Source organism: Cololabis saira, chromosome 13, assembly GCF_033807715.1.
Source record: "Cololabis saira isolate AMF1-May2022 chromosome 13, fColSai1.1, whole genome shotgun sequence".
NCBI lineage: Eukaryota > Metazoa > Chordata > Actinopteri > Beloniformes > Belonidae > Cololabis > Cololabis saira.
In genome coordinates this window covers 37,771,625-37,784,251 of record NC_084599.1, presented here as the reverse complement: position 1 = coordinate 37,784,251, position 12,627 = coordinate 37,771,625, and the positions used below count along the sequence as shown (strand labels likewise).

The following is a 12,627-nucleotide window of genomic DNA, read 5'->3' as shown; positions in this document are numbered from 1 at the left end:
GAGCCTGCCTGCACGCGTTGCGCACCTCTCTGATTGGTCAGATGTCGAGTGCCGTCAATCATTGCTGATCAGATTAGAGGTCTTGTTTCCCTCCTCTGCCTCACTGTAGTGCACATTCGTTACCGTGCAAATGCATCCCCTTGCGCAAAATGTGGCCCCCATTGGAAGATGAGGCCCTAGTTTAGGAAGGGTTCAAGAACCACGTATTATTTAGACCAAGGGTCGGCAACCTGAAATGTTGAAAGAGCCATATTGGACCAAAAACACAAAAAACTAATATGTCTGGAGCCGCAAAAAATGAAAGTCTTGTATAAGCCTTAGAATGAAGGCAAATGGCGAAAGTCCGAAATGTCGAGAAAAAAGTCAAAATCTCAAGAAAAAAGTCGAAATGTCAAGATTAATGTTGAAGTACAATCTCGAGAAAAAAGTCAAAATTTCGAGAAAAAAGTCGAAATGTTGAGAAAAAAGTCGAAATGTCGAGAAAAAAGTAGAAAAAAGAGAAAAAAAAAGAAGAAAAGAAGGAAAAAAAAGGTCAAACATTTTTGAAAAAGCTCCAGGGAGCCACTAGGGCGGCGCTAAAGAGCCGCATGCGGCTCTGGAGCCGCGGGTTGCTGACCCCTGATTTAGACGTTAGATAATCTACCTGTTTTGGTTTTATTTACCTAGTTTGGTTTAAGACAGATAGAAAAGAACTATTAATCCAGTGGTTGAAAACTCTTCGGCGTTCCATCAATCCAGATGTGCAGTCTGTATTTGCAGCCGGGGGCGACTCACGCTGATCATTCGGTATTTCTTGCAGCAAATAAGCCGATGACGGCAGCATGAACTCGAAATAGAGTCTGAAAATGGTGGGCGTGATTGCGTGCAGCACAGCAGGTGACAGCTGGTCGTCTCAGCTGCGTTTACCTTAATTACCCACCTGGCAGTTATCTCTGGGTTGCTGCAGGAAAATGTGTTCATTAATCTTTTTTTTAGCCACAGGAATCCGGCAGGTCCGTGCTGCATTATTCCCAGTGTGAAAATGAAAAATTACTTAGGAAAATACTGTCTGCTACGCATTTCCGAGGAGGGAACAATCCACAAATTTAGTGCTGAGGTGGTCTGAACAAAACGTTACAGTGAGTGCAGCTCATGACCTGTTTCTCAGGTGGAAACTGGAAACAAAAGACCCAACCAGAATCAGAATCAGAAATAAGTTTATTGCCAAGTCGTTTAACACACACAAGGAATTTGCATGTTGGTTTTAAAGGTTGGTGACAGGAGCAGCCAGATGAGATGACATGTTAGAAATCCATTCAGTAGAAATTAGCATGGATGTTGGGTGGAATTAACGGGAAGGAAAACGTCAGAATGCTCACATTTTTTTCCTCTCGCCGTGTGTCTCACAACAGCACAGAAACACATCCTAGTTTCCCAGTTGTCATGGTTTTTACAGTTTATTCTTCTTTATGTTTGTTCCTCCACATTTTCCCCGGCTTGGTGAAGCTGGCAGCAGAGATGGAGACAGGTTAACTTTCACTTTTCCAAACGTCAAACACGGCACCTACAACCAGCTGGATGTGCCGCAACGCAGAAACTTTGAAAAATCCAAAAGTGGGACACCTTTAATGACACATGAGGAACAAAAGCGCACGGAGAACGGCGGCTGCTTAACCTTCCAGCAAATCACTTGGAAAGGGATCAAGTCAAGTTGTGTAAAATGCAGCAACTTCACTTCAATATGTCACGGCTCAATGCTCCCCAAACCTTTTGTGCGAGTCCCCACCTTTTTGCTTTAGCTTTTTTAGTATTCTTAGCTTGACAGTTAAGTTTAATTGGACTCTGCTTTGCTTTGACAGCTGAAGAACGACTTCTGTTCAGATAGATTTTCCTCCTCCTGTTTCCCTACTTTCGTTTACTGATGGATAGCTTCCCTTCATCTTTATAGACCCGCTCTCATCAGGTTTTTTTAATGTAAACTAGAGGTAGAGGGGGGGCCCCTGTAGGGGCTTCCCCGCTGGCTGACTACTGTCACTGCAAGTTCTCCTCAGTCACTGCTCTGTTGTGATTCAAAGTTGGCCGGCCCTCTGGGGCCCCTTTCTGGCTCAGGGCCCCAAGCATTTGCCTGGTAAGCCTGTTGGCAAGCAGCACCTCTGATTATGCAAGCGTCCAAACATTCATTTTTTCATTCATTCTTTCATATTACATATTCATATATTCAATTTCAGTTTTCCGCAAAGTGGCTTTCACTGTTGATAGACTATCTAGACTTCAATAAGGACAGGTCAGGTGAAATACTAGAACGGGGGTCGGCAACCCAAAAATGTTTGACCTTTTTTTTCCTTTTTTTCTTCTTTTTTTCCTTTTTTTTTCTTTTTTTCTTCTTTTTTCCTTTTCTTCTCTTTTTTCTTCCTTTTTCCTTTCCTTTTTAATCTCGACATTTCGACTTTTGTCTCAACATTTCGACTTTTTTTCTTGGCATTTCGACTTTTTTCTCAAGGTTGTACTTCAACATTAATCTCGACATTTCGACTTTTTTCTCGAAATTTCGACTTTTTTCTTTAAATTTCGACTTTTTTCTCGACATTTCGACTTTTTTCTCAAGATTGTACTTCAACATCAATCTCGACATTTCTACTTTTTTCTCGAAATTTGGACTTTTTTCTCGACATTCCGTCTTTTGTCTCAACATTTCGACTTTTTTCTCAACATTTCGACTTTTTTCTCAAAGTTGTACTTCAACATTAATTTCGACTTTTTTCTTGAAATGTCGACTTTTTTCTCGACATTTCAACTTTTTTCTCGAAGTGCATAATGAAAAAAAATCTTCCCCCAATTATAACTAATATAGATACATGCAGCATGTGTTTCCTTCATTCTAAGGCTTATACAAAACTCTTCATTTTTTGCGTGTCCAGACATATTTGTTTTTTGTGTTTTTGGTCCAATATGGCTCTTTCAACATTTTGGGTTGCCGACCCCTGTACTAGAAGATTGAAGGTGCATTTAAAACATCTTTGGCGATTAGACTTCCATGGGAGATCCTGGAGGAGCGGTGACATGAATGAAGAGAGGAGATGAGATAATACTCTGGGATTCTCGATGCCGCTGGTGGTGCGATGAGCCGCATCAGCAGGAGGTTGAGACTTGAGAGGGGACTGTTCAGGGAACATGAGGAGGTGGAAGTGAAAGAAGGAGAAGGAGGGTTGGTGGTTGGTGGAAGATCATGGTTAAAGAACAAGGATCACTCTTAAGTGGCTGTAACAAAACTGGCCAAGAAGATCGTTGAAGTCGGGTCGTCAGAATTAAGAATGAGGCGAGTCTGACAGCGTGGGAAAAGAGAAGTGACAGAGTAGTGGAGGACGGCCTGGGATAAGATCATGTGAGATGACTGTTTTAATGAAACTGACAACCAAAGCTAAATTTTTTTCTTGTCAAAGTTTATGTTTGCTTAACTGAGGTGATGATAAGTCATAAAATACAGTTTTTCCTTTCTTTTTAGACCCCTGTTAAATCTGTGTTTGATATTCCGTGTTAGTTATTGGACCAAGGTGGACAGGTGGATTGACCGGGGGGGGGGGGGGGGGGTTGCATGCAGCTCCTGAGGCTCTGGCCTTCAATCTGAGGTCATAAGAAGGTCATTGGTGACTCGAACCAGTGTCTGTGCTCTCTCTCTGTGCTATGATGCATTCTGAAACCTGATTGAGAAACCTCAAATAGATCATTTCTATACAAATGGTCACATAACTGGCTTGCAACAACCTTTTTCAGAATTTTAGATACAAATGGAAGGTTGGAAATTGGTCTATAATCAGCTAAAATGTCTGGGATAAGAGAGGTTTTTTTTAAAGGGGACCTATTATGGCATCTAATACCTATTTTAAACAGGGCTTGAATCTTCTTAAAAACAAGCTTTTGATTATTTTTGCTAAATAAATTAGAAATTCAGCCTCTAAACCATGTCTTTATCATCCCATTCTCTAACTTCATTATCTATGCAGGATTCTGAGTGGGCGGGGCTATGATAATGAGGCTCTGTGCTGATTGGCTGCCTGAATGACGCGATACACCGCTACGGAAAAATGGCGGAAGCTCCGGCCGGCGGAGTTAGTTGTGGGCGTGGTTTCACGCATCGGAGGCCAACCTATGTAAATCGCATTTTCGTTACGTAACGACGTGAGCAGAATCTTATTGGCTCGTAGATCCACATCACACTGGACGGATCATCCGGGCGGCTGTACAGACACTGCAGAATTTGGTTGCTTTGCTCCTTCTCTGAGTTGGCAGGCTGAGGGGAGACCACTTTATATATGTTAAAGCAAAAAAAAACCTGGTTTTCATAATAGGTCCCCTTTAAGTATTATTGATCACCTTTCCAAACCAATCAGACATGCGACAGAGGCAGAGTTAGGTGCTCATTTTTAAACTGAATCACGTATAAGGAGGACAGATCTGACCCCCAAAAGGGGATGCACCATAGGCTGTATGAGAAGAACTGCATGAACCCCCTGTGATGTCGCCCACGGGTGTTCTGGAGTCTCTTTTTCTTTGTAATGTACAGCACCACCTTGCATCTTTGCATTCATTCTGATCAAATCTGTCCAAATCTGGACTTTCATTACAATCTGCGGGTTCACTAAACAGTGTTCGTAATTTGGTGCTTTTGAGGCCACAAACAAAATTTAGGGTCTAGGTTTAAGGCCACCAAAACCATAGCACCGACCCTGGGATTCCTGCTCTTTCTAAACTTTTATTTGTTTCTTCGCAGTTGCTCATCTCTTAAAATGACAGCTGGACAGCCTGAAAACTGAGCATATTACCATTTAAGTCGATTTTGAACCTTTGGACACCTAATATAAAATCTGCACAGTGCCGTGGTGCAGCAGTTTCTGATCAGATTTACTTTTACTAACATCTCTGAGTTACAGTTTTTCCCTATGACGCATAAAAATGGTTCGCCTGAGACTGACTTGTTTATTGTGTGTCTCAGGTGCTGGGATGACACAGATGTGGCCTTCATCTGGTGGATCATAAAAGCTCCAATAACTGTATCGCTGCTGGTGAGTACAGATCAGTAAAACTGGGAGGGTTATAATCAATCAATCAATCGATCCATCAATGTTTATTTCTATAGAGCTTTTCGCAGATAAAATCATAAAGTGCGTTCCCTAGTTGAGGAGCAGTGGATGGAAAGCGTGATCTGTTCTAGTCTTCTTGGATGGATAAAAGGTTCTGATCCGAGAACCGAAGTGAACGAGCTGAACTGGCGGTTAAAAGATCACAAATGTATTTTGGGGCTTGGTCGTTAAAAACTTTAAAAGTCAGAACTAAACTGTTAAAATCAATCCATCGTTTGTCTGGCAGGATAATGTTGAGGTTACATGTTTCCATCTACGAGCACCAGTTAAACATCGGTTTAATGAGTGCTGGTTAAAACAAGTAAAAAGAGTTAGAATAGTCAAGTCTAGAAGAAGTAAAAGAAAGTAAAATCATCTCCAAATCAGTGCGTGAAACAATATTCTTTTGTTTTGAAATGTTCCTGAGATAATGAAAGCAATTTTCAGTCAGTTCTCTTGAACGTCTCTCAGAAACAGTGATGAGTCGAACAACTCATATTTCAACAAATATTTAGGCACTATTATTGACAACAAACTGTCATTTGGGAAAAATTCAGACTTGCTATATAAGAAAAGCCAGCAGCGCCTTTTCTGTCTCCGAAAACTTTCTAAATACCAGGTCGATTATTCCCTGATGTCTATGTTTTATCGTTCTTTCATCGAATCTGTTATCACTTTTTCTTTCATTTGTTGGTTTCAATCTTTAAAAGTCAAAGACAGAAACTTTCTCAATAAGGTTGTCAGTCTAAGCAGTAAAATCATCGGGTCGGCTCAACAAACATTACAAGATCTTTATAACAAACAGCTGATCAAGAAGGCAAACTCCATATTGTCTGATTCTCACATCCCTTACATCAACAGTTTCAGTTTCTACCATCAGGTACACTGCTTAGACTCCCTTTTGCAAAGACAAACCGATATAAACACTCATTTGTTCCCTCCGCTATTGTTCTTTTAAATGCAGGAAGGAAAAGGTAGTGGGTGAAAAGGTAGTGGGGGAAGCTTAGGTCTATACTATTATTGTAATTTATTATGTATATTTTATGTATATTTACCCATTGTGTGCTTCTCTTGTCACAAAACTAATCGCCCCCTTGGGGACAAATAAAGTCATTGATTGATTGAACTCAGATAATTATTGGCAAGCCATGTTTTTGATGGCATCCAAACAATGAAGTAAGTCTGCTAATTTACCTAACTCCGACTCATAAAAGGAATAGTAGAGGTGAATATCATCTGCATAAAAGTGGTAGGACACATTTTTAAAAAGACTCCCCGAGGGGGAACATGTATAATAAAAACAAGATTGGTCCCAGCATTGAGCCCTGAGGAACAAAACTGAATGTTGTTCACTAAAACACTGAAAGATCAGCCAGTAAAGTAAGAAGTAAGCCGCTCTGATCCAGATAGTCCAAAGACACTGCAGGCGCTGTGACACGACTACATGGTCAACCGGATCAAAAGCAGCTGCCAAGTCCAACAGCACCGAGACTGCAGCCATCAGGACGTCATTGGAGACTTTTAGGAGGGCAGTCTCAGTTGAATTTAAGCGTATTTAAGCATACTCTTAAATTAAATACTCGTGATTTTTGAAAACCGCGCAAAAGTTTTGGATAAGCCCTGAATGCAGACATTGTGACGTAGAATTATCAAATTGGTTTGATTCACAGCACGAATCGGCACAGATTACTTTTGAAATACTGTATTTGAGCCGGTCTTTGTACGTTCTGACCGTATAGAAACGTAATTCTTGCCATTGTAAGAATGAGATGTACCTGCTGTACTCTACTGCCCTTACTTTTTAACAACTTGTGCTTTTTATTATTTTACCTCTTTTCTTATCAATTTATTTCATTTTATTTGTTATTTATTGTTTAATTGTGTCTTGCCGCTTTTAATGTTCAACTTTAACTGTTCAAGCCAAGAGAGGGCAAACACGACCTCAGGGGAACAGCAATATTTGACACAACAGCAATAAGAACAAATACAAAGGGCAGATGTTTATCCGTTTTAGGAGTAAAACTGTGGAACTCATTAGATAACAACCTTAAACTAGCAAACTCAATAAAAGCATACAAGATATTATTCAAAGCAAAGGTAATGGACACATATATAGGTGCACAATAAGCAAAAAAAGAAGAATGTACACATGCATGAGATAAAATGACAACTTAAACTGGTTTTGTCGGTTTCCTTAGCATCTTTTCACTTTCTGTTTTCAGAGCTATCGTTATCATTATTATCATTATTATTACTATTACTATTATTACAGTTATTTAAGCTATTATTATTACTATTACTATTATTATTATCATCGTCATTATTGTTATTATTATTATTATTACTATTATTATTATTTTGTGTAGATTTATGATACTTCATTTGTTCTTTTTGTATATTCTATTCTGTTAAAAAGTGGGCAAGATAAGCTTTATGCTTCAAGCCCAGACCTTTTCGGTCAAAATAATCACAATGTTGACCAGGGAAAAACCTGTGTTATCTTGTTTGTTGATTTTTTTGTTTGCGATTGACCGAAATAAATATTAACTAACTAAAATGTTGATGTAAAGCACTTTGAATTACCTTGTGTTGAATTGTGCTATACAAATAAACTTACCTTGCCTTGAATGAGTTACAAGAGTCCTCGGTCTTGGAAGTGTCCTGCATTTGGACATATTTCCAACATAAAAACCAGACGAGGAGCCCCAGACGTGATGATTATTTGATTAAGAAGATTATTATTGGCACGGTCAAAGATGAGTTCATATTTTCCCTCTTTGAGTCTTTGTTTTTGTTTGTTTTTATCTTTTATGCTGGAGGTGCGCTGGGTTTATCAGCTTTTATTGTTAGATGAGCTTTCTAACCAGGATTTTAAGGTCCAATATTATGCGTTTTTGATTGCTATTCACATTGATCAAGCTCTGTGATGGAGTCATTTTACTGTGATCGTGACTCAGAAGCCCTGTGTTAGTCGTGCAGACCCAGGGCCGGGTTGATTAGGCTCTGAGGGCCAATAAACATATGAAATTAAAGCTTGTAAAGAGAGAATGGTAAAAAGAAAAACAAGATCCATGTAATACTGCTCCTTCAAAACTTCTAATCAGTCGTGAGCCTCTTAAAATGACAGTGAGATGGCCTAAAGACGGGGACATGACAGTTTAAACGTACAAAGATCGGGTCAAATACAGTATGACAAAAGTAATCTGTAACAATTCGTACGGTGGATTAAACAAATTTGACAATTCTATGCCACAATGTCTGTTTCCAGGTCTTATTTTACACAACTGAGGAGAATTACATTTCTATACGGTCAAAACATGGGCTCTTTATGTTGTGTAATTTCTAGTGAAACAACAACGACATTAACTGCTTGTTTTTATTTCACGGCTTGTGCCAAACATTTGTTTTTCACGTAGGTGAACTTCATCATCTTCATCAACGTGATCCGTATCCTGGTCCAGAAGCTGAGGTCTCCTGGAGTCGGAGGCAACGACACCAGTCACTTCAAGTGAGTCCAAACCTGTCACGTCTCCAATTTTGGCCGGGAAATGACCGTATTTCACCCTTCTTTCCCACCGTCCTCCCGTATTTGTATTTTCCTGTAAATTTCCCGTTTTATAATATAAAATATATATATATATTTTTAAACTGCAAACTGAATTGTCACTAACCTTGCGAGAACTGCCCCCTGCTGTAGCCTGGGTGGCAGTTCTCACGAGGTTAGAGGCGACAACGGGAACAAACTCGGAACAACAAATCAGAGATGGATGGATGTAACGAGAGGGAAAACATTTCAGCACAAAAAGTGAAGACTTCGTGTAAATATCTCTAAAAATGGAAAACCGAATTTACTTTCCTAAAGACGAGCAGGATGGGGATCAGAAACATGCACAAATGTAAATGTTTCACTTGAAGACAACCAATGTGTATATAAACTGAAAATATTTAAAATAAATAAATGTGCTTTAACCCTTGTACTGTCTTTGGGTCAAAATTACCTAATTCTCCTGTCCTTCTTTCCTCCCTTCCTTCATTCTTTTTTCCCTTCCTTCCCTCCCTTCCTTCCTTCCTTCCTTCTTTTTTCCCTTCTTTCCTTACTTCCTTCTTTCCTCCCTTCTTTTCTCCATTCCTTCCTTCCTTTCTCCCTTCCTCCCTTCTTCCCTCCCTTCCAGACTTTCTCCTTTTCTTCCTTCTTTTGTCCCTTCCCTCCTTCCTTCCTTCCTTCCTTCCTTCCTTCCTTCCTTCCTTCCTTCCTTCCTTCCTTCCTTCCTTCCTTCCTTCCTTACTTCTTTTCTCCCTTCATTCCTTCTTTCCTCCCTTCCTTCCTTCCTTCTTTTCTCCCTTCATTCCTTCTTTCCTCCCTTCCTTCCTTCCTTCCTTCTTTTCTCCCTTCATTCCTTCCTTCCTTGCTTCCTTCCATCCTTCCTTCCTTCTTTTCTCTCTTCATTTCTTCTTTTCTCCCTTCATTCCTTCTTTTCTCCCTTCTTTCCTCCCTTCCTTCCTTCTTTTTTCCCCTTCCTTCCTTCTTTCCTTCACCCTTCCTTCCTTCTTTCCTCCCTTCCGTCCTTCCTTCCTTCTTTTCTCTCTTCATTTCTTCTTTTCTCCCTTCCTTCCTTCTTTTTTCCCTTCCTTCCTTCCTTCCTTCTTTCCTCCCTTCTTTCCTTCCTTCTTTTCTCCCTTCCTTCCTTCTTTCCTTCCTTCCTTCCTTCTTTTCTCCCTTCCTTTTCTCCCATCCTCCCTTCCTTCCTTCCTTCCTTCCTTCCTTCCTTCCTTCCTTCCTTCCTTCCTTCCTTCCTTCCTTCCTTCCTTCCTTCCTTCCTTCCTTCCTTCCTTCCTTCCTTCTTTCCTCCCTTCTTCCCTTCCTCCTTCCTTGACCTGAAGACAGCACAAGGGTTAATTCCCCTTTGTGTTTTAATTTAGGTTAGATTATAGGAACTAAATACATAGGAAGTACACAGGATTTCAGTGTCAACAAAGGTCGTCCTATCAGGCTATGAACACATAATTGTAAATTGTTGAAAGGAAGTTATTTTGGATTTCTCCTAAATCTGTCTTAAAATGTAAGATCCTGGACCTCAGTTGTGCTGGTGGGACAGCGGCTGGAAAATGTCCCGTATTTTTAAATCCAAAACTTGACAGGTATGAGTGAGTTGGCGCCAACGCGGCCCTGCAGGTCTGCCAACAGGCACGTGTTTACGCGATTACGGCGCGTCTGCTGTGTGTGCAGGCGGCTGGCCAAGTCCACGCTGCTGCTCATCCCTCTGTTCGGGATGCACTACATGGTGTTCGCCTTCCTGCCAGAGAACACGGGAACAGACGCCCGCATCTTCATCGAGCTCGGCTTGGGATCCTTCCAGGTGCAGAAACACACATGAACCCAGAGACGGAGAACAAATGTCACGCAGCTGCTACACATAATGATTTTTACGCTTTACAGGGATTCGGAGTGGCGCTGCTGTACTGTTTCCTGAACGGAGAGGTGAGTTCACCTGACGCCGCAGACGCAGGTTTGGTTTCAACTCTTTCGGCTTTAGGTTTTTCTCTCTCTAGGGGAGTTTTTACCTGCCAGTGTTTATGTTATGTTTATGTAATAATTGGTCGGGGGTCACGTTCTGGTCTCTGGAAAGATCTTAGAGACAACTTATGTACAACTTATACGCTATATAAATAAAATTGAATTGAATTGAATTTAATTGAATTTCAGGCAAATACAAGTTAGTCCTGGTTCATAGTTTTAAATCATACTGGAAAACTTTCTCAGCATTCTTTTAGCTTTTTGTTTTTTGACAAGTTTCAAGTTTCAGGTTTTATTGTCAGATATGCTACAGTATATGCAGCACAAATTAAATTACAGTCCTCTCTGACTCATGGTGCAAAGTACAAATGATAAAATAGAATAAAATAAACAGTCTACAATTAAAATGACCTAAACTAATCTTGAATATTTAAAGATGTATTTATATGATGAAATAAAATAAGGAATACATAGATTTTAAATAACTATGTAAACAGGTGAGGTTGTGCCAATAAGGGAAAGTGAAATGTGCAGTCCCTGAGTTCTTGAGGATTCTGGTGGAAGAAACTGCCCTTGAGCTGCTGGATTCGGCCCGGAGACTGACGGCAGCAGGCTGGAGAGGCTGTGAGACGATGGGGGGGTCACCTGCAATCCTCACGTCAATTAAAAACAAAGTTCCATAGAGAAAGGGGCCGATGGCCAGCCACGCAGGGATCTGCTCTGGGGCTGGGAGAAGAAGAAGAGACACTTTGCTACATAGACCTGGTAAAGAAAACCAATGTGTCGTCAAAAAAGAAAAAGATGGGGAGAAATGTGGAAAAATAAATACCGTATTTTCCACATTATAAGGCGCACCTACAACGAATGACATATTTTAAAACTGTTTCCATATATAAGGCGCACCGCATTATAAGGCGCACTAAATATATAGTAAAATACCGTACTATAGTGGCTGAGGTTGAGTTACGTATCTACCTGATGGAGCTGCGCTACAGGAAATGCTACAAAATCCTACAGCAAATGCAAAAAAAAAAAAACAAGGAGAAAAGTACCGTATGTCAAACTTTATTAACAAAATAAAAACCAGCTTTGCTCCGTCTCGTCAAAGTCGCCATTATGCGAGTCAGCGTCGCTGCTGTCGCCTTGAACGTCTGTGACGATTCCTGACATTTTTAGCGCCGTTACTTCGGCAACACCAACTACATTACCCACAATCTCCCTGACTACAGTAACAGAAATAACCGTAATGATCATATATAAGGCGCACTGCCGGTTTTTGAGAAAATTAAAGGCTTTTAGGTGCGCCTTATAGTGCGGAAAATACGGTATATTGTAAACTCAAATTAGAGTCTTCTGTATCTGCAATGAATGTATTCTTGAATCTATAAGGTAACAATAATATAAAAATAAGATAACCTTGTTTGAATTGTAAAATGGGTAAATTGGCTAAATACAATCTTTGACTAAAACTAGTCTAAAATGGACAATTCTGACTAAAATAAGACTAAAATGCTCAGACTTGTAGTCGACTGAAACTTGACACGACTAAAAGGAGAATGAACGTGATAAAAACTAATACAAACTAAAATGATAGCTTGATCAAAAGAGTAGACTAAAACTAAAATTGAAACAGGCTGACAAAAACAACATTAATCGGATCCTTCTTTCAAGCAAAACCTCAGGCAGGATTACACTAATTAATGCAGAAGTCTAATTAGGTATTTAAAGATGGAACATCAGCTCAAAATGTTGAAGCATCTTCTGAAAGCACAGTGTTTCTTAGCTCCACACGGCCCTGAACTGGAAGATGCGGGTGTTTGTAGATTATGGATGGATGGATTTTTACATGAAAAAGTCTCAACAAAGTGTGTTTCAACCAGGTTTATTGACGGTCCGGTGAGCTGTGAGAGGAATAGTGGCTTCTCATCATTTAAAAGGTCCAAACTCCTACTGTATTTCTGTTGTCACCGTGTTGTTTCTTCTTTTGTCTGCACGTCTTCACGGCTGCGTCTCCAG

General features: G+C 40.2%; 2 protein-coding genes across 2 annotated transcripts in view; one reads left to right on the top strand and one right to left on the bottom strand.

Annotated features, from left to right (window-relative positions):
- zc3h3 (zinc finger CCCH-type containing 3) overlaps positions 1-12,627 on the bottom strand; it is a 265,192-nt gene that overhangs the window by 237,338 nt on the left and 15,227 nt on the right. The gene's annotated exons all lie outside the window — the stretch shown is intronic.
- LOC133457949 (pituitary adenylate cyclase-activating polypeptide type I receptor-like) overlaps positions 1-12,627 on the top strand; it is a 94,723-nt gene that overhangs the window by 77,318 nt on the left and 4,778 nt on the right. The window contains exons 9-12 of the mRNA XM_061737337.1: positions 4,970-5,039; positions 8,513-8,604; positions 10,324-10,453; positions 10,534-10,603. Coding sequence (XP_061593321.1) covers positions 4,970-5,039; positions 8,513-8,604; positions 10,324-10,453; positions 10,534-10,603 — 362 coding nt within the window. The remainder of the gene's footprint in view (positions 1-4,969; positions 5,040-8,512; positions 8,605-10,323; positions 10,454-10,533; positions 10,604-12,627) is intronic.